Genomic DNA, 22,856 nt, shown 5'->3' with positions numbered 1-22,856 from the left:
GTTAATGAAATAAAGGTCAGGAAAACAAGGTTCACAATCAATGAAATCGAAAGATACTCCTTTGAAAGGGTCTATAAAATTGATGAACTCGTCAGACTAATCTAAGAAGAAAAAATGCAATACGTAAGTCATATTAAAGGTGAAATGGGGGACCCTCACTGCAGGCTCCCTCTTCTAAGGAAAAATAAGAGTATATCACAAACAGTTCTTGTGTCATAAATTCAAGACTGTAGATGAAATGGAAAAGTTCCTTAAAGATACAAACTGACAAAACATACTTAAGAAAAAATAGAAAACCTGAGTAGGCCCCGTATCTATAAAGGAAATAGAATTTGTGGTTAAAAGCTTTCGCACCAAGAAAACTTCAGGCCTACATGTTTTCACTGGCCTGGAGAATCCCACCAAACATTTAATGTAAAGAGGACCCTGTAAAACCTTTTCCATAACATAGGAGGGACTCTCCCTCATATTTATCTATTTATGTACTTGTCCATTTCTCTTTTGAGAAATCAGCTTTATGTTCAGGGTCACTTAGTTCTGTAAAAGCCTATGTACTTATATTCCTTCTCACCAGGTTTCCTTGCAAGTCAGGATTTCAAAAAACCACAACCACCACACAGCTCTGTGGGGTTCCAGGCAATGATCACCTGTATTTCTATTTTGGCAATTAGACCAGAACTCCCTTTCAAAAAACCTCTGTGCAAAGTGCTGTATGTCCTAGAATGAGGCTCATTGTTTTTCAACCTTGAAATCGCCCTCTTGAAAAGCACTCAGAAACCCTAGCTTTCAGAAGTTAGTCACAATATCACCATCGGTCTAGTAATCATACAATTAATAGGTCCTGAAGTTACTTTATTGAACAGAGGGCCTCAAGGGGAAATTTCTCATAACATTCTTGTCTGCCTCTTCTGACTGTTCTGGGTCTGTCTTCCATGGGAATCTTCACCCTGAAAGTCCTGGGGCTGACCCCAGCTGTAGCGAGTTGCCAAGCAGAGCCCATCTGGAGGGTTGGAGGGGGTGGGGGATTTAAACCACGGTCCCTTGTTGGTCCCAGCAGTGCTGTTGGACCCAGCAACAATGAACTTGTTCATTATTCATAAACCCTGTCCAAGAAAGAGCATGAATCAAAATTAAAAAGCCAACCTTTTACCCAGATCCCTGGATGAAAATGATTTTTAAAAATCAGTATAATTTGGGGCTCCTGGTGGCAGAGTTTGTTGAGCGAGGAACTCTTGGTTTTGGCTTGGGTTGTGACCTCAGGGCCATGGGATTTCCAGAGGATGGGCTCTGCTCTCAGGGCACAGTCTGCTTGGGACTCTTTCTTCCTCTGTCCTTCTTCCTCCGTGTCCCCGTCCCCGCCACCCCATACTTGCACACATGGGGCTCTCACTCTTTCTCTCCCTCCCTCTAAAACAAGTAAAATCTTTTTTAAAAATCCTGTAATTTATATCCAAAAGATGGCTAATAAAAATAAACCAAGAAATATCCAGAAACTGTTTTCTAGTGAAATCTTGACTTGCAATACAATAAAATGATCTAGACATGTTCTTTTATCTATGGGGAATGCACTGCTATCACAGCCCCTTATTTAAGCCTTCCTGGAACACCTTAAGCAGACAGCATTTCAATTCAGAGACCAAAGTGAAAATACTTTTGAAAAGAAAAGCAATGTGGCTGGGAAGCCTTGTGCATCTTGCCAAACACCCTCCGCCCTTCCCACCACCATGAGCTTCGGCTTTCTGGAAAGATCAGTGGTTTCCTAATCAAAAACATTCTTGAAGTCATCAGAAATGGAGGGATAGAGACTCAGCACCTGCGCAGGTGTGTTCCGAGTTTCATATCTGGTGGTCTAGAGCCAAACAGCTTGATCCTGTAGGACATCTTGAAGATGTTCCCCAGGGTGATGAAAATTCTAAAGCATCTGAGGCTCTGTAAAGAACAGGATGTTATACCCTGTTATGGGCTACCTCGACTCCTCCCCAAAGCCCTGCATGTCCTTTTTCAGCTTAAAGTTGAGCACCACCCTGGTGTTCATCAGCAGCAAGCAAACAGCAGAGCAAATATGGTGAGTGCTGTGAGATGTATAAGCCTGATGATTCACAGACCTGTACCCCTGGGCCAAATAATACATCATATGCTAACAAAAATAATTTTAAAAATTTTAAAAATAAAAAAAGATAGCATTATTGGATACCAAAAGGAGATAAAGACCTTAGGAGTAAAATTCCAGACTGATAACCACGAGAACAAACTAGCCAAATGAGTCCAAAAATATATAAAAAGGATGACACACCATAACCAAGAGTTGTTTATCCTAGGAGTGTAAGGCTAGCTCAAAACTCAAAAATGAATTAATCAAATCCACCCTCGGGGTGCCTGAGTGGCTCAGTCATTGAGAGTCTGCCTTTGGCTTAGGTCATGATCCCAGGGTCCTGGGACTGAGCCCCACATCAGGCTCCCTGCTCTGTAAGCCTGCTTCTTCCTCTCCCTCTGCCTGCAGCTCCCCCTGCTGCACTGGCTCTCTCTCTGCTCTCTCTCTCTCTCGCTATCAAATAAATAAATAAGATCTTTTAAAAAAAAGAAAGAAAGAAATCCGACCTTATCAACACACTGAAGAGGAAAATACTTATTTTCTCAACAGATGCAGAAAGAGCATTTAACAGATTCAACAGATTTAACACCAATTCATGATAAAAATTCTGCAAACTAGGAACAGAAGGGACCTTCCTTAACATGATAAAGGGCATCTACAAAATGCCAAAGTAACATTATACATAATGATGAAAGATTAAATGTTTTCCCCCTAAAATTGGAAACAAGGCTAAGATGTCCTCTTATCGTTTCTGTTAAACATGGTACTAGAGGTCCTACCACTATAAATGAGAACCAAAAAAAAAAAAAAAAAAAAAAGAAAAGAAAAGAAAGAGAGAAAGAAATGAATACATACTAGAAAGGAAGAAATGAAATTCTCTCTCTTTCTGGATGAATGATTTTTCTATGTCGAAAAACCAAAGAATATACAAAAGCTACTAGAACCAATAAGTGAATTTAACAAGGTTGTAAAATACACAATTTACAGAAATCAATCATATTTCTACATACTAGAAGTGAACAGTTGGAAATTCAAATATTAAAAAGAGCCACTTATAATATACCAAAAAATGTGAAATATTTAGTCATAAAAATCTTTTTTTTAAATGTGTAATATCTCTGTGCTGAAAACCACAAAGCCCAGATGAAATAGTTCAAAGAAGATATACATAAATGGAGAGGTATACAGTGTCCATGGATTGGAAGATTCAGTGGTAAGATGTCAATTCTCTCTAACCTACAAATTTAATGCAATCCAAATCTAAAAACCATGGGATTTTTAAATAGAACTAACAAGATTATTCTAAAATTTATAAAGGCAAAAGAAGTATACTAACCAAAACGGTTTTGAAAAAGATCAAAGTTGAAGGATTAACATTACTTATTACAAGCTTATTATTTATTTTTTTTAAGATTTTATTTATTTATTTGACAGAGATCACAAGTAGGCAGAGAGGCAGAGAGAGAGAAGGGGAAGCAGGATCCCTGCTGAGCAGAGAGCCCGATGCGGGGCTCGATCCCGGGACCCTGAGATCATGACCTGAGTTAAACGCAGAGGCTTAACCCACTAAACCACCCATATGCCCCTACAAGCTTATTGTTGATAAAGCTTAAGTAATCAAAACAACATGGTACTGGTGAAAAGACGGAGAACCCAGAAATAGTAATACAATGGACACAAAATAGTTTTTATAACAATGCTGCTAGAATAATTGGGTATCTGTATTCCCCCCCAAATAAGCCCAGTCCATATAACAAATTAGCTCAAATTGAGTCAGACCTAAATATAAAACTTGGAACCATAATCTTCTTGAAGTAAATATAGGAGAATATCTTTGTGAACTTGAGTCAGCTATGATGCCCAAAGTGTAATCCATAAAATAAAAACTGATAAATTAGACTTCACCAAAATTAAAAACTCTGATCTTCAAGAGATATTCTTAAGAGATGAAAAATACAAGAAATACAAGGAAAAAACTATTTGTAGATCATATATCTGATAAGGGACTTGGATCCAAAGTAATTAACAAGCTTGCAAAAAATTTGCATAGGTAATTCAAACAGCAAATAAGCACAAAAAATGTTCAATGCCATTAGTTATTAGGGAATTGCAAATTAAAATTATTAAATGTCTCTATGCAGCTATTAGAATAGCTAAAATTACACACACACACGCGCGTGCACACACATACACCCTTATACATATTAAGTGCTGGCATGGGTTCAGATAACCTGTTGGTGAAAATGCAGAATGATACAGCTACTTTGGAAAATAGTTTGACAATTTCTTATAAAGTTAAACTTACACTTATCATATAACACAGCAACCCTACTACTTGGTATTAGCCAAACACAAAAAAAATTATGTTTACAAAAGAACCTTTATGCTTGTAGCAGCTTTAATCAAAATAGCTAAAAATTGTAAAAATCCAAATGCCCGTCAATAAAATTAACTCTTGTATACCCATACAACGGAGTACTATCCAGGAAGAAAATGGAAGAAATTACAACATAGAGAAATCTCAGATTCATTACGCTAAGTGAAAGAAGCCAGATTCAAAAGGCTGCATTTTCCATGATTCCACGTATATGAATATGTTCACCAGAATAGGCAAACACGACAGGAAAAGAAAATAGATCCACAGCGATGGGGGGCTTGGACAATGGGGAGATGTTGACCATGGGTGGGATAATGTTGGGTACTAGAGCAGTTCTGTATCTTGACTTGTAGTGATTACACAAGTGTACACATTTGTGCAAACTTACAGAACTAGATGCTTTTTCAAAAAGGGTACATTTTACTGAATGCAAATTATACCTTAATTAAAATGTTAAAAAAGGACAAATTATGAGATGTAAATCAAAGAGGAACTCTTCTTACTTTCAACAGTTTTAAGCTGTCAAACTTCAGGCTGCTTTCGGCACTTCCTAGCTATCACTGCACTTCCCTATGGCTCCATGGGTCTCAGTTGAATCATTTGAAATGGACACGATAGGGGCATCTGGGTGGTACAGTTGGTTAAGTGATCAACTTGATTTTGGCTCAGGTTATGATCTCAGGGTCGTGGGATCAAGCCCTGTGTCGGGCTCCGAGCTCAACACAGTCTGCTTGGGACTCTCTCCCTCTTCTCTGCCTTTCCCTACCATCTCTCAAATAAATAAATAAATCTTAAAAAAAAAAAAAAGAAGAAGAAGAAGAAGAAGAAAGAAAAGAAAATGGGCATAATAATTGTACCTAGCACATAGTGAGGGATAGATTAGTTAGTATAGGTAAAGTGTTTAGAATAGTGATGAACCTGCTAGTTCTACTACTATGATGATTATTTTGTTACCTCTGTGGGTGATGTGTCCTCAACTACCCTTCCCAAGATGTCATGCTTACATAATACTTTAATTCATGCCAGAGCAGTAGATAAGATATGATTAAGGAAGAAAAAAATATGAAATATCAAGTATGGTCTCCTTCCCCCTGAACATATTTTTTCCTGATTTCTAGCTTATTACTAATTAGGCAGTCCTCTCCTATTATATTGTGAGCTCAAATATATTTATTTATACTCACTCCAGGGAGTTGTGTCAAGAGAGGCAGAGCTCATGTGGTGTCTTTCCATATGAAATACTTAAGTTCTCAGATCACCATTATTCCTGTCTGGGTGACCCTAGAATCACTGCATTTCTGAAATCATAGTTTATTACTAGAAGGAGCAAAAATAACAAGTGATCTTCATTTTTTCAGTTCTCAAACTCATGTCAATATTATGCCAAGGAGCTAGAACATTCCATCCTAATATTGATGAGAGTTAAGTTAGATTTAAAAAAAATAAAAGGAGTACAATTTTCAGGTGAGTTCTTTGAAAAAAATATCACCAAGTTTCCAATAGATTAATTTGGAAAAAATTAAGATGAATACAGACAAATGTGTTGGTCTGATTCATATTAGATATTACAGCAATGAGGCTGCTTTTGCAGATTTTTTCTTTGATACTTCCTCATATGGAAACTTTTCTATCCTCCCTTTCTTACTTTAACCACCCCCCACATTTACTCTGAAAGACACACAATCCCATATGCCCTTTAACTACTCCTGTACCTAGAGGGGTTGTTCGGTAGGATCCCCATTGTCCTGGTCCCTTCCCATTTGACTGGTACACAGGTGGGTGCTGGATCAACACTAGGCCCATTAAAGATACTCTCCTGGGAATCTGGAATTGGACTGGCTCCTAGGAAATATATACTTTCAAAAATTGACTAGCAATGAGGCAGCATGGAGAGCTAGTCAGCAGAGAGAGAAAAATAAAAGTAGACTTATAGAAAACACAAAATGAGAAATAAGGTAAAAGTCTTGATGGTTGTCCATATCTTAATCTTAATTTCTTCCTATAACCTGGTTGCATTTTTATCTTTGGGCTTCATGACAAAAACAAATATCTTTTTTTTTTTTTTTGCCGTGAAGAAACCAAGTTGGTTTCCACTTTTTGCACCCATCATATTAAAATAATATGCCCTCCATCATTTTTAAGCTATGAAAATGTATTTCATGCCTCAAGATCTACTAGCTCAGTCCACTAGCTCTGTACTTATAACTCCTGGAATTTTATTTTCCTCCTTTTTCCATATGGGTATTTATAGTAACATATAAAGCTATGCCACCGCATAACACATATAGTAGATTCCATAGTAAATAATATGTTTCCTATTACAGACTACTTTAAGGTAACCTATTAGTAAGTGAATTTCTCCATACTACAACTTCTGGGTTATTTCTAGAAAATGAGTTTACTTAAATAAAGAACAGTATAAATGTTATGTGTGTTAAACCAATCTATCTATAATAGAATTGCCAGATAAAATATAGGAACCCCAGTTAATTTGAATTTTAGATGAGTTACAATGGTTTTTATTATGTATGTCCCAACTATGACATGAGTCACTTACATGGAATAGTAAATAATTTTTAATATAAATGTTTTTTATTTGCTACTTTTGGCAACCCAGACCCATGAGTAAAAAAATTAGTTCAGATCACTCTTACCTGTATTTTTTGTAATGTTTTCTCTGGGAATACTGATCAACCAGTAAGCTCGATCACTGAACTTGAATAAAGAAGACATCAGAATATAGTGTTTGATAATGTCAATGGCAACACTTACTTTGTTATATCCCACCTTTTCTTTAAAAGTAAAAATTAAATTAAAACATCTAATGCATATACCCTTTACCCAGAAATTTCACTGTTCAGAATTTATCCTACATTATACTCACATATTTGTGAAATAAAATGAATTCAAGAATATTTTTCATCATTGCCTGTAATAGTAGAAGACTGGAAATAACTAAAATGTTAATTGATAATGTAAAATTCTATAAAGTGGCATACTATGCAACCGTGCTCAGGTAGCATAAAACTGAGGCGTTACTGGCTTGATGTGTCAGAGAACAGAGCGTGGTGTAGACAGAGAATTGGGGGATTTAAGGGGAAAATCCCAGGGTCAAAGGAACTGCAAGAGAGGTGAGCTCAGAGTTAATTATAAATTTCCCCAAATCCTGTGGCAACACATGTACAGAGGAGACCAATAAAGGCCATGTTAAAAAAAAAACCAACAAACAAAAACAACAACAACCACCATGAAAGTTAAAAAATTGAGCAGAGATAACAGCTGCTGAAACATAGACAAGACAGTTTACAGTTTGTGTCAAGGCAAGAAAGAGCCTTTTACTCCACAACCAACAATTCCCCCCCCCCAGCAAAATCTCATAAGAACATAACAGAATCCAGAATTGCTACAGCTTCTTATCTTAAATGTCCAATTTTAACCAAAATGATATGACATGAAAAGAAAGAGAAACATGTAACTGATAAAAAAAAAAAAAGTTAGATGACAAACTGACCCAGAGTGAGTCCAAAGAGCAGACGGAGACTTCAAAGCAGCTTCTACAAATATGTGCATAGGCTTAAAGAAAATGTCTTAGTGAAAGAATGGATAGGGAATCCCAGTACATAAATGAAAAATATAACAATAAAACAAGGTGAAAATAATGAGGCAAAAAGTTTAATAATGAAATAAAATATTTACTAGATGAGCAAATTGGAGATGGTAAAACAATCAATGAATTTAGAGATACAGCAGTTGAAATTATTCTATCTGAACAACGGGAGAAATGATTAAAGAAAAATGACCAGAGCCTTAGATATCTCCAGGACCATATTGTATGTTCTAAAATGTACATAATAGAGTTCCAATAAGAAAAGAGACAGAGAAAAGAGCAGAATTTTTTTTTAGAGAAATAGTGGCTAAAGACTTTACAAATTTGATAAACTTATAATCTAAGAAGTCCAGAGAAACCCAATCTGGGTAAATACAAAGAGGAACTCTTAGAAGCATGCAGAGGAAAATGGCATGTAGCATACGGGGGACAATAATACAATTAATAGGGGTGCCTGGGTGGCTCAGTGGGTGCCTTCAGCTCAGGTCATGGTTCCAGGGTCCTGGGATAGAGCCCTGCATTGGGCCCTCTGCTCAGCGGGGAACCTGCTTCCCCCCTCCCCCCTCCGCTGTCCTCTCTAGTTACTTGTGATGTCTGTCTGTCGAATAAATAAATAAAATCTTAAAAAAAATACAATTAATAGTTGACTTCTCATTCAGAAACAATGGTGTCAGTTCACATATTCAAAATGCAGAATAATGTACTCAAAATGTTGGAAGTAAATGGAAGTCAACCAGAAATTCTGTATCTGATAAAAATATCATTAAAAAAATCAAAGTGACCACTATTAGAATTCATAAATGAGTTCAGTAAGGTTGTTGGATACAAGATCAATATATAAAAATTAATTGTATTACTACACACTTGCAAAGAATAATCTGAAGGTGAGATTAAGGAAGCAATTCCCTCTACAGCAGAATAAAAAAGAGGGGCACATATGTGACTCAGTCAGTTAAGTGTCTACCTTCAGCTCAGGTCATGGACCCAGGGTCCTGGGATCAAGTCCTGCATTGTTCTCCCTGCTTAGGGGGGAGCCTGCTTCTCTCTCTCCTTCTCCCTGCCACTCCCCCTGCTTGTGCTCTCTCTGTCTGTCAAATAAATAAATAAAATCTTTTGAAAAAATAATACAAAAGAATAAAACATTAGGAATAAAATTAACAAAAGAATTATAAAACTACAAAGTATCATTGTAAGAAAATTTAAAAAATCTAAATAAATAGAAAAACATCCTATATTCATGGATGGACAGATAATATTATTAAAATGGTAATACCACCCAAATTTATCTATAGATTCAACACAATCTCTATCCGAATTCCAGCAGGCTTCTTTGTAAATATTGACAAGCTTATCCTAAAATTCATATGGAAGCTAGCAAATTCATGTAAAGACTAGCAAAAACAACCTTGAAAAGGAATAACAAAGTTGGAGGACTTGTGCTTCCTATTTAAAAACTTACTACAAAACAACAGTATCAAGACAACATTGAACTGGCTAGGATAGATATGGATCAATTCAATAGAATTGAGAATCCAGAAATAAACCCTCACCTTTACTGTCAACTGATTTTCAACAAAGGTGCCAAAACAATTTAGTAGGGAAAGAACAAGAGTATTTTCAACAAATGGTGCTAAGACAGATGTCCACATACAAAAGTAGGCATATGGATCCCAACCTCACACCACACACAAAAATGAACTCAAAATGGATCAAAGACCTGCATGTAAAAAGTAAAACTATGAACCTCTTAAGAGAAAACAGAGAGGGTAAATCTCTGTGACATTGGACTAGGCAATGGCTTCCTACATGACACCAAAGAACAAGGTCAACAACAATGAAATGTGTAATTAGGCTTCATCAAAATAACTTTTGTGCAAGGAAAAAGACAACTCAGAAAATGGGAAAAACATTTGCCAATCATGTGTCTGCTAGGGGATTCGTACTGAGAATATAAAGACAAGAATAAAAAGACCACCCAATTAAAAATGGACAAAGAATTTAAATAGATAGCTCCACACAGAAGATATTCAAATAGACAATAAACATGTGGGAAAAAATGCCAAACATCATTAATCATCAGGGAATTGCAAATCCAAACCAAACAAGATAGCTCTTCACATCCACTGGGATGACTATTATCACCAAACGCTGACAATAACACCTGTGGGTGAGGATGTGGAGAAATTTGAACCCTAATACAATGTTGGTGGGAAGGTAAAAGAGTGCAACCACTCTGGAAAACAGCCTGGCAGTTACCAGACTGTTACCCTAGGACCTGCCAACTCGATTTCCCAGGTAGGCACCCAAGAGAGATTAAAAAAAAAAAAAAACCATATTTCCACACAAAGATTTGTGCACAGATATTCATAGCACCATGATTCATCGTAGCCCCAAAGTGGAAACAACCTAAATGTTTAGCCACTGACAAACGGATAAACAAATCATGGTGTTGTTACCATGGAATGTGATCTGACAATAAAAAGAAATGAAGTCCTGACACGTTCCTCCACGTGGACGAAACGTGCAGAGGTCACGCTAACTGAAGGGAAGCCCACAGAGAGCGACGTGTTGTAGGATTTCATTTCTCTGAGACGTTCTTAATAAGCAACTCCAGAGAGACCCACGCAGTGTAGTGTTGTCTACATCTGAGAGCAGAATCTGGACGGGGGAGTGACTGTTAATGGGGATGGGCTGTCTTTTCACGGTCATGAAATGTTCTAAAATTAGATAGTAGTGATGCTGGCGCACTCTGTGACTATATTAAATTGCATTTGATTGTGCATTTTAAATAGGTGAACTGTATGGTATGCAAATTATATCTTAATAAAAATACATTTTTTGTTATCCCCCCAAATGAGAGTGAAATAAAGATATTTTCGAGGGGATAAAACTCCCAGAGAATTCATCGCCCACAGACCTGCTAAAAAACCGTATATATTTTTTTCCTTAACTTCTTAAGAACTAGCGCTTGCTTCAGCAGCACACAAGCTAATTTCTTAAAAACTATTTAAAGCAAAAAGTGTAACATTGTATTGTTAGGTTTAAAACATATAGAGATGTGCTATTATGGAGGAGTTGTTTTTGAAAAAAACACATCCTATAAGAGAGAGTATGCTTCTTATTAATAATATCAAAGAATAAAATAAAATATTATTACCAAAGTTAAATTGAAGTGGAAGATGCCTGTATATGTACTATTTATAATTCCCAAACTCGGAGCAAGTCCTCCTGATGTGAACACACCTAGAAATTCCTTCGACGTAAGCTCACTTTCAGATTGGAAAGAGCACTCGATTTTCTTTGGGAAAGAGGGGAAAAAAAAAAAGTAATGACAATTTGATGGAGAGAAGCATATTCTACATTAATTTAAAAGTGAGGGATAGCTATGAAAATAGATGCTGCCAAAGACTGCTATCTGCAGTAATTCTCGTCTCTGGGCAGTGGCGGGGGGAGGAATCTCTTTTGAAAAAGCACATTTCTAGAACTCAGTCATCTTTCATGCCAGTGTCATAACAGATTTCCAATTCATTAATCTAATAATCTTCGTTGTCCAAAAATGGACATATAGTTATTACATTTAATAAATATAGAAGCCATCTGCCATCATATGTAGAAATCCCTCTTTGATTTTATTTTATTTTATTTTATTTTGTCTTATTTTATTTTTCTCCTGTTATTCTGTCTTTCATCCATTTATTTTACAAGTGCCAGGTACTGAATCTAAGAGGGGAGGCTCAGTCCTCCTCCACGAATCTTAAGTACTTATTTTATAGAAGATCAAATGTCATCATGAACATAAAACACTCTGAAAATGCCTGACACACATAAACATTTTATAAATGTTAGGCATCATTTCTACTAATATCACTTCTAGAACTACTATATCACAACCATCCAAAATGTAGGTAAGTTACAGTTAATTCTCTATTTAAGAGGACAAAACTAGGGATGATCAGGGTTAGGTATCCTGCCCGAAGGCACACAGACCGTGTGTGTCTGTGCATAGCTCCAAGATCTGACCCCAGCTTGGAAGGTCTCTCTTCCTCTAAAGCCCATCTTTCTCCATGATATGTAATCACAAAGAGGAAAGGTATTTTTGACTCAAACGGCATGCACTTCACAACAGTTGTGAGTATAAAAGTAAATATATGTTTGGCATATCAAGAAGGAACGGGAAACTAAAGACCAAAAAGACTTTGGGGGGGGGCACCTGGGTGGCTCAGTGGGTTAAAGCCTCTGCCTTCAGCTCAGGTCATGATCCCAAGGTCCTGGGATCGAGCCCCACATAGGGCTCTCTGCTCTTCTGCTCTCTTCCTCCTTTCTCTCTGCCTGCCTCTCTGCCTACTTGTGATCTCTGTCAGATAAATAAATAAAATCTTAAAAAAAAAAAAAGACTTTGGGGGAAAATATATTTGTCCTTTTTTTTATTATATTCATCGGAGATTTTCAAGCAATCTGTATGTTTTTTCTGAGCTTACTCTTTTGTTAGCATTTGCAGGATGTCTATCTTAATAGTACATTTTATTTTACTTGGGGAGTTATGTGTGTTTAAATGCCTTTATATGAGCTGAAGAAATAAAATTATCCCTATCCCAATGACAACTGCAATGTGGTACTCATTATAAAAGGGAAAGATTCTTTCTTTGGGTCATATGAAGTAAATTTCTCTAACAGGCTACATCTGTCAAACTTCCAAAGGACAAATCAGATCCATAAAAAATAAAGATCATTACAACAAACCAAACCTTTTAAAAAGGGCAAGGGATGTATCTAAAAAAATAAAAAATAAAGCAAAACCACCCAGGCTGTTTAATGGCTAAATGCAGTATTTTACCTGATCCAAGCGGAATGGAATGAAAAAAGATTATTATTTACATAGGATTTTACCTCTCCAAGTCTGAACATAGTAGAAGGTATTTGAAAAGAGTATGGTGCTACTGGTTTTCAACGTGGAGTTAAAAAGACTGTAAGGGGTTGTTGCATACTATTAGGGGACCTTACCAAGTCATCTGAGGAAAGATACAACTTGATTATTTCTTTCTTTTGGGGGAACCCTTGGTTATCACACATAAAGTGTTTCTCCATATCACCTAAATGATACAAAAAATACACATATTTTAGGTCACTGATAGAAGAACTTCCATTAAAAGAATCATATTTTTTAAAGTGACAAAATAATTTTAAAAGAGTAAGAATTATAATTCTATATTTTAAATTCAGTATTGAACAAAAACCAGTTCTTGACTCATTTCTAATATTTTTTAAAGTTTCCAACAAATTTCATTATCCAGATGCAAAATCAATAAGAACTTTTTTTTACTTTACATGGTTCTGAAAGATATATATTAAACATTCCATCCAAGAAAAATAGAATACACATTTTCCTCAAGTGCACACAGAAGTATCCCCTGGCTAAATCACCCAAAAAGAGACATAACAAATATAAAATCTAAGAAGACTGAAATCATAACAAGTACATTTTCTGGCTACAATGGTACAAAACTACTGATCAATGATAAAACAAAGCTGGAAATTCTGCAATGTATATATTAAATAGTTCTTGATTCTTAAAGTCCTTGGTGAGCACAGAAAAGGAACAAGGGTTAGAGACTGAAGAGAGAATTTGTATTTTAATAGAGAGCTATTGATAGGAAAGTGACTACTCTCCCAAAAGGTTGGAGAAGGGGTTGGGAGGAAGATCCCTTCTCCTTATCTTGATCAGAAGTGAATCTCTGTAGAAAGCAGAGTCGGATCCTGTGGGGTTTTATCCATTCTGTCAATCTCCATCTCCATGACTTTAGGCTAAAGCCCAAATTCCAGCCAGGTATGCAAGTAATTCTATGACATGAACCAGTTTCCTATCTTTCTAACATAGTTTACTTCTTCTATACCTTCATCCTGGCCAAACTGAAATCCTTACTGCTCCCCTCACATTATATGATTACCTATTTCCATGACTTTACCATCACTTACCCTGATGTTGTCTTTGTAAATTCCTCTCCCCCACAAATGCATAGACACAGATTACTCGTTTTGGGGACCTAGACTGATTGCCCTCTTTTGTGCAAAGCTTTCCCTGACCACCTCCTCAGGTGGAAGTAAATGCTCCCTTCTCTGAAATCTCATAAATTGACCTGTGACTCTCCAATCTGAGATTATACCCATCTCTGTATTATATATTCCCCAGTAGAACCTAGGACTCAACGTTATCCTTGAGTTATCCCAGGACTCAAGCATTTCTGCAACACACCTGTGAATAGAAGATAGCCCGAATCCTTCTCTTCCTTAGTCAGTCAACAATTGTTTTAATTAAGCATCTACTATGTTCTAGCAGGTCTAGTCCAAAATGCTAGAAAATCTAGACAATATGCACACATGGAGGTGAACTGCCTTGTCTTATTCCTTTTACAAAGCATTTCCACCGTAAAAGTCCTACTGGGTAATTTAATCAATGTATTACTTTCAGAAAACTGTCTTCAGCCTCAATCTCTCTTATAATTCAGTTTACAGCTCATACCAGATGTAACCATGTAGGAAAAAGCAAAACAAAAAAAACCCAAAAAACAAAACACTATTTAAATTATTAAATAATTCAAGTTTTTCAAATATGAAATGCTCCTTCAGCTTGAAATATTCTAATACTTATAAGTGATGAAACTCCATATCTAAGGTGTCTATGTATACAACTTATTAACAATAGGTTCATGGCAATATTAGAAACCTCTGGACAAAAACACAATAAATAATACCTGGGAAAAATTGAAAGACAACGTAAAGAAGTACCAAAAAATATATTTTAATTGTTAGTGAGGAAGGGAATAAAGAACTCCTACAAGAAAAAAGAGAGTCTAAGAGTCTGAAACTTACCTTTATTATATATTATTCCTGATGAAAAATCAAGTATGTTCAGAAGTAAAATTATAATACATAAAAGTAGCAATCCCATCTATTGAAAGAAATAAGAATTATTTCTGTTCAATCACTTTGAACATATTTTTAGTTTCTTTTTGACAAACAACTACATAGTAAAGAAGTCATCTATTCCTTTAAGTTAAAATTATTTCCTTTTTTTGTGACAATGTAACAGTTGACAAAGCTCTACATTTACTTCCCACTTGGTATTAAGGACATTTATAAATATCACTATTGCAAACTAAAGAGCTCTGGCTCTGGTTTTTCTTCAGTGTGGACAACTGTTGGGAGGTGTGATCAATTCTACAGCTGTGTAAAACAGAGCCTGACTTGAAAAATACTGAGGACAGTAGAGCTGTACCTCGATCAGACATTTTGCCTGCATTCATTTTGAGAGAGATGAATGCACATGGGTCCTGAGCCTCCCTGCGTGTTCTCCCCATGTGCCAAGCATGCAAAGTCCTGGATACATTTTTTTACCCAGGCCTTTTCTCAGAGTTGTGTTTGTGGCAAGAAACCTTGAGGGATGAAGGGGACCTGGGTGGCTCAGTCAGTTAAGAGTCTAACTTTGGCCCAGGTCATGATCTTGGAGTTCTGGGATTGAGCCCCATGTCCAGCTGTCCGCTCAGCAGGGAGTCTGCATCTCCCTCTCCTTCTGTCCCTCCCACTGCTTATATTCTCTCTCCAATAAATAAAATAAAATCTTTTAAAAAATCCTTGAGAGATGAGGTAACATCTCCCTTGGATAAGAGGAGCGTAAATCTGGTAAATCTCCCAAGCTCAGTGTTCTTCCCCTATAATTCACCTCACTGTGTGTGTAAGCAAGCCTCTTTGACAGGCTGGAATGTGTTCCCCTAAAAATTGATCTGTTGAAGTCCTAACCCCCAGTACTCAGAATGTGGTCATATTTGGAGATAGGGTCTTTACAAAAGTGGTAAGTTAAAATGAAAATTAGGGTGGGCCCTGATCCAATGTGACTGGGGTCCTTATAAGAAAAGGAGATTTGGGCACAGACAAGTGCAAAGGGGAGACGATGTGAAGACACAGGGAGAAGATGACTAAGGAAAGAGGCCTGGAATGCATCCTTTTTTCTCTGTCCTCAGAAGGAACCAACCCTGCTAGCTCTTTGAACTCAGACTTTAAGCGTCCAGGAGTGTGAATCAATAAACTTCTGTTGTTTAAGCCACCCAGCCTGCAGTATTTTGCTCTTGTAACCCTACTAAGCTAATGCAGCTTTCCTGATGGATAGCTGCTCCATGGCATTGGGGGGACATGGGGAACTGGGGTGAGCAGCATGCTGAAACTCTGGCTACTGCTTTTGCTGTGAGTGATTAAGTCCTTTGTCTCTGACCTAGGAGTTCTTGTCTCTTTTGCCAGCATCCAAGAAACAGTAACAGACTGACTTGCCAGATGTAGGTGAAGCATAATCCAGATGCTGCGGGGCTCCTGACAACTACTGAGTAAATTCAACTTAACTGATGTTGTTCCTCTCTCAAAATGGCTTTGCTTGATTCAATACATTTAGCCAACAACATAAAGCTCATTCATTGGATTTTTAAATTGGTCATCTTCAGCACATGGTCAGGGAAGAACTATGGTGTCTTTTTTTTTTTTTTTTTTTGGTCTCCTAAGAAAACAGTTTTCACAAGGTAAGACTAAACAAAAGTAGGGTAAACTGTATGAGCATGGTGCTATGCTCAATTACATTTTTGGTGTGAGAACGAATTTAACCTTAATTGGAGAAGTCATCACAGTCAAGCTGAAAATAGTGCCTTTGCCAGGAAAATCTTGTATTAGTTCACTAAACATTCACATTAAATGACATAACACCATTATAAGAACCCATCACTTTTTCTCATCCCTAAAAAAATGGATCTAAATGCATTTGTGCTCTAGGGCTCCAGGATGGATGACTTATTTTTACATTATCCTTAGAGCTGTTTGAGTTCAGTTCTCATGAATACATACAAAAAGATCTCTAATTTCACTTGAGTGGATTTGGTTGTATCTCTCTTCAACCCAAGAACTTAAAAACCCACTTTAAAAGGCTTTTAAGTGCTTCTATTAAGGGCAGGAAACCTGAGAGAGCATAACTGAAGGGAGAGACAGCTAAGGAAGGATGTTTGGGCTCTCTGTGGATCTGCTAGTAGCTACACATTCCCTGCTTCTAGTAATTCAGCCCATATTCATTCTTTTTTCATTTAGACATGGAAAACACTTTAGAGTTAATATATGAGACCCGAAGTTACATGTCGAAAGTCCATCACTAGCTAGTAACAGAGCCAGGCTTACACCAAGATCTCCCAATTCAAAAGATTTAGGCAGCTGACTAGGATGCCACAAAATGAACATTCAAAAACAAAGATATGAAGGATTTGAGTAGACTTGACCTCTCACCAAAACTGCTTACTGTGTCCCCCATAATTCTCTTGCAAACTTTCACAAGTTTGCTCAATTTTGTACCACCTGCTTTCAACAACCAACCATCTCCTGGTTAGAGAGGAGGCACTGACTGTGGCCTAAGATTGGCTCTGTCCATTAGGATGTTTGATCTTTGGACAATTACTTAACTTCTTCATTCAGTAAAATAGGGATAACAGCTACTTCACGGTGTCGTTGTGAGAACTGAACGAGTAACATACTTTAGACATCTAACAGCTGCTTTACATAGACTCAGCAATTGATAAATACTAGCTCTGAATCCATGTCTTGATGAACTGAAGCAGCGGCTTTATCCTCACCCCATTCCTTACTCACTCTATTAGCAGTAAAATTACCTCCAGTTACCCATCCCATTTAATAATGATGAATTCTATATAATGGCCAGATGTAAGTCACATATCTGGGTATTTCTATTCTCTAGCACCAAAAAAAAAAAAAAAAAAAAAAAAAAATACTGAGAATTGCCCCCAAAGAAGGAACCTACGTTTTCGACCATCTGATTCATTTTTAGTCACTCTGTTATAGACTAGTGATTACATTATCAATAGGTACTATAGCAGGGCCCTTACTTTAATATTTCTTACTGTGATTGCCTCCAATAGGATGACCGACTAGTTGCACTTTTCTTTTTCGTATTTTCCCAAGCTTTCTTCCATCCAGGCTGCGAAAGAAGACCAAGGTCTGAGGTTTCAGTTTACTGGCTTAGTAGTCCACTAACTTTGGTAACAGCCAATCAGCTGCTACCAAGTACAGAAGCAGGCTTAGAAAATCTAAAGGGTAGGCAGTTGGAATTTCCAATTAACTGCCTCCTCCAGAGTACCAAAGGTCATTTTCTCTAAAAATCTAAGAGGTGGCGTTTCTCCAAACCTACCATCTCTAATACATCTGCCAGGAAGGCTCAGAAACCTACATATGACTATTTTCAAAATCCAAAAATCCTCAGTGGGACTACTGAGTGTCTGAGAAAAAACATAAATGCTAAAAAGAAATGCCAACTACATACCATGTGGTCTAAGGGAAGAAAAGCTGTTAAAGAGAGCTTCCTAACTGTGTCTTCAAGGAAGATTGGGACTTTAGAAAATTAAAGAAGACCTTGTTGACAGGGTAAGCAGGATAAGTAAACCCACAAAGTCCAAGGATGAGAACGAGCCGTGTATGTGTGGGAATCAGCAAGACCAAGTGATCTGCCAGTCTGTTCTCTGTGAATGTCCCTTGTCTGGTTGATTAAATCTACTTAGTCTGCCCTGTGTGACTTACTAAGCACCCTGACAAGGCATGAATGGTCACAGGAGCTAGCAATTTCTTTAATAATGATGATAAAACCTGTCTTACACTTATGCTCTCCTGCAGACATCCTTTCAAAAGGCCATGTAGAATCTGCTAGTGTGTGGGTTTCATCTATTCCTGGAAGAGCCTATAGAAGAAACACTTTCCTTAGGGTGCCTGGATGGCTCAGTCGGTTGAGTGTTCAACTCTTGGTTTTGGCTCAGATCATGATCCCAGTGTCCTGGAATTGACCTCCAGTTCAGGCTCTGTGCTCAACGCAGAGTCTGCTTGAGACTCTATCTCTCTCTCTCTTCCTCTGTCTCTCTACAACCCCGTGCGCACACACACACACACACACACACACACACATTCTAATAAGTGAATGAATCTTAAAAAAACAAAACAAAACACTTTTCTCTTACCTTTTCTTGTGACCTTGACCTAAAGAAGAAAGTTATTCCTCAATCTAGAATCATGTGCATAACTCAACAAAATGCTTTTTCTGTCATAGAAAGTCATTAGAAAACTGGGCTCCTTTTTGTTGCTGGTTTCTGACGACAGAAGGTGATGAAGCTTTCTTCTGGAAGCAAGCTGTAATTTCTGGTCTCTGTAGCAACTCTGTAGTAAGCTGCTTCCCTGGACTGCATCAAAATAGGAACGTCTGAGCAGGGTTGTATACGCTGATGGCCCTCAAGAAATTTATGAAGCAGGTGACATCGCCCTCTTTTGCCCCAGCAACACCTTTGTTTCCTTTCCCTGTTTGTCCCCATGTAAAGCTTCCTCCCCCCTCCCCCATTGAGTAATGCTTTCCTTCCCTAGAACATAAGCATCTGCTTCAGTCAGACTTACTGATGAATTAACTTTGAGGTGAATGAGTGCCAAGAGAACTCCCAGGCAGGTGATTTACCCATAGCAGCACAATGATAGATGTTCTTCCCCCAAAACACAAGTCAGGGGGTGCCTGGGTGGCTCAGTCGTTAAAGCCTCTGCCTTTGGCTCAGGTCATGGTCCCAGGGTCCTGGGATCAAGCCTCACATCAGACTCTCTGCTCAGCAGGGAGCCTGCCTCCTCCTCCTCTCTCTGCCTGCCTCTCTGCCTACTTGTGATCTGTCTGTCAAATAAATAAAAATCTTTAAAAAAAAAAAAAAAACCATAAGTCAGGCACCGCGTATCTAGTTAGGAGGTTTGGGAACCAGGGAAGGTGTTAGTTAGAAGAAGGATCACTATTTTTTTTCTTCGCAAATTTTTTTTCTGACTATAAAAGTGCTCATAATGCAAAATTGGAAAAATACAAACAAATACAGGGAAATTAATTACGTATAAACCAACAGTCAGGGCACCTGGGTGGCTGAGTGGGTTAAAGCCTCTGCCTTCGGCTCGGGTCATGATCCCAGGGTCCTGGGATCGAGTCCCACATCGGGCTCTCTACTCAGTGGGGAGTCTGCTTCTCATCTCTTTCTGCCTGCCTCTCTGCCTACTTGTGATCTCTGTCAAATAAATAAATTAATTAACAATTAAAAATAAATAAACCAACAGTCAGAAGCACTGCTAACATTTTGACATATTTATTCAGTCTGTTCCCTACACATTTATAACTTCATGTAGGATCCTTCTGTATGCAGCTTTTTAGTCATTGTTATGCTGACTGTTCTCTCAGAAGTAATTCAAGTATCCTCTCAGAAGTTTTCACGATTATGTATCCAAAATAACTACACAAAATTTATTTAAACATAAGACATTCTGCTTTTTTATATATTTTTCTGTTATGTATAATATGGTAATAAATGGTCTCAAACAAAAATCTGGCCCTACATTCAAAATGTTTTCTTAAGATATGAATATACTGAAAATTCCTGATACAGGTTGGCAAACTGCTTTCCCAGAAAATGCAGCTTAGAATGAAATATAATCTATAATAATTGGGTAGGCAAAAAAGTATCTCAATGTTACAAGATGGTGATATTTTATCATTTATTCTTAATTTATTTTCTGGAATACGTCTACAAAAATAAATTTTCCTTCAACAACCATCTGGTTACTCAGAAGTACAATTCCTAAGTAAAGGTGAATTAAATGCCTCATTCCTTCACTTACCAGTTTGAAAATAATGACTTGATTTTCCAGCATCTTCACAGAAGCAATCATTAAGGTTTGTTCTTAGTGTCAATATGAACGCAAAGGATTTGATATAAATATTTGAGGATTTTTTACAACTGAATTTCCCCGTATATTGTCCCCCACAAATCACAGAAATATGGAGAATTAATAAAACAACCTTAGAGCAAATAAGAAATAGAGATTACTAACAATTTCAATTTGCATATAAGTAGGAAAAGCAACATCTAAAACCAGAAGAACTGGGGCACCTGGGTGGCTCAATCAATTAAATGTCAAACTCTTGATTTTGACGCAGGTCATGATCTCCGGGTCATGAGATCAAGCCCAGCAGCAGGTTCTGCTCTTGGCACAGTCTGCTTGACATTCTCTCTCTCTCTCTCTCCCCCTCTACACTTTCACCTGCTATGTGCACTCTGTCTCTCTCTAAAATAAATAAATCTTTAAAACCAGAAGAACTGGACTGAGTCCACACCAGAAATATTCAGGTAGAGACTTCATGGAAAAGAACAAAGAGCAGCAGGAGTTTGCACAGTTAGAATACAGAAAATGTCACTAACAGAGTCCCACCAAAGAGAGGGGGTAAACTAAGCACAGGTTAGAGCACTGGTAGGTTAGAGCACTGGCTTGAAAGTCTTCATGCAGTTTTAGGAGAACAGCATTGTGAAGAATAGGTTAGATGCCTTGGGAGGTGGAGGAATCTCTTGGATGTGTGATGGTGAAGAGAAAAAACAAAGCAAGGGAAATTAATGGTCTTACAGAAATAAAAGAGAACCACAAAATTGGGAAACACACTGACCCTACCCCCAAAATTTCCACCTACTTCAAAACTGAACATCACTAAAACAACAAAAGAGGATGCTTTTGATAACGAAATCTACTTAGACACTCAACTCACACCCCCTCCTTGAGGCTGGTCCAGATAAAATACGATGTTTGACAATGAACACAAAGTGGCAGGCAACATCATACAAAGCTCTTAGAAGACAGAACATGGGAATTCAAACATTTCAGCAGATGAAAATATTCTCCCTGCCAAAAGCAACAAACAAACAAGAAGTAGAAAGGAGAGAAAACTGTAACAGAACACTCTAACCAGAATTAAAATGTTAAAACAAGAATATGCACGTAAAAACAAAAATCACCTTGAGTAATAGGTTTGAAATAACCCCAAATAGAAACAGAGGGAAAAAAACCTGGATGGTGTGAAAGGAGAGTTGACCAAACTCAGGAAATGGAAAAAAAAAAAAAAAAAAGACAAAATAATCTCAGAAATGTAATAAGGGTCACAGAGACGAGGAAGGAAAACTATCAAGAGAACAAAACCAAAAATTTTAAAAGGTAAAATCATTGGGAAAAAAGTAATACATATGGATAATGGGCAAAGAAAATTCAGCATCTTTCAAAGCAAAAGAAAGGCACAAATATACAGACTGAAATATCAACATGAAAAATCAAAACAGGCTCATATCTGGCACACGTGATGAAATTTCAGAACAAGGATAAAGATGCTTAAAAACGTCTGGAGAGCAGCTCCTCCCTGCCCTAGCCCTTCCTGCCAGTGGCTCCCTTCCAGGCTCACTGCCAGCTGCCTCTTGCTGCGGATCCGGGTGTCCTTGGCCACCTGCCATCCAGATGGGGCAGTCCATGATGAGCACATCATGGAGACTGAAAGTGGAGGAAGAAGCTGTGGAGTACATGAATTTATCTTTATCAGAAAAGAATCTGGAACCGGAGTGCATGCTGATCTCCCATTGACTTCTGTACTATTATTGTACCCCATCAAAGGGAAGTAGGGTTTGGTTAAAATTCAAATCAGGAACTTGTCCAATGATCACAGCATCCTCTAACACCAACAACTGTCTAGGCTTCCTTAGAAGAAGTCACCTAACAATTGGATGATTCAACAAGATGGTCCCAAGAAAGTATCTTTGGAGGCAGCTGGATTTTTATCAGCCACTGGAGTGTTTATTAAAAAACAAAAACTGGAAGACATTGGGAGATGGAGAGGAGAATTTGTAAGGGCCTATTCAGCCAGAGTGGCC

General features: G+C 37.5%; 1 protein-coding gene across 4 annotated transcripts in view; it reads right to left on the bottom strand.

Moving 5' to 3' along the window:
• Positions 1-18,897, bottom strand: part of CATSPERB (cation channel sperm associated auxiliary subunit beta) — a 120,945-nt gene extending 102,048 nt beyond the window's left edge. For 2 of the 4 annotated variants that reach the window (XM_013057593.2, XM_045071191.1), the window contains exons 1-5: positions 18,000-18,896; positions 14,944-15,022; positions 13,078-13,166; positions 11,234-11,374; positions 7,124-7,184 (exon numbers count right to left, since the gene is read on the bottom strand). In XM_013057593.2, coding sequence (XP_012913047.1) covers positions 7,124-7,184; positions 11,234-11,374; positions 13,078-13,166; positions 14,944-15,022 — 370 coding nt within the window. In that variant the 5' untranslated portion in view covers positions 18,000-18,896. Of the gene's footprint in view, positions 1-7,123; positions 7,185-11,233; positions 11,375-13,077; positions 13,167-14,943; positions 15,023-17,999 lie in introns of all 4 variants that reach the window. The other 2 variants (XR_001179922.2, XM_045071187.1) reach the window with 2 other exon arrangements.
• Positions 18,898-22,856: the final 3,959 nt, after the last annotated feature.

The sequence above is a fragment of the Mustela putorius genome, unplaced genomic scaffold (assembly GCF_011764305.1).
Source record: "Mustela putorius furo isolate JIRA1106 unplaced genomic scaffold, ASM1176430v1.1 tig00000129_pilon_pilon_pilon, whole genome shotgun sequence".
NCBI lineage: Eukaryota > Metazoa > Chordata > Mammalia > Carnivora > Mustelidae > Mustela > Mustela putorius.
Note: the sequence above shows the minus strand (reverse complement) of the source record. Positions and strands in the feature narration are given on the sequence as shown.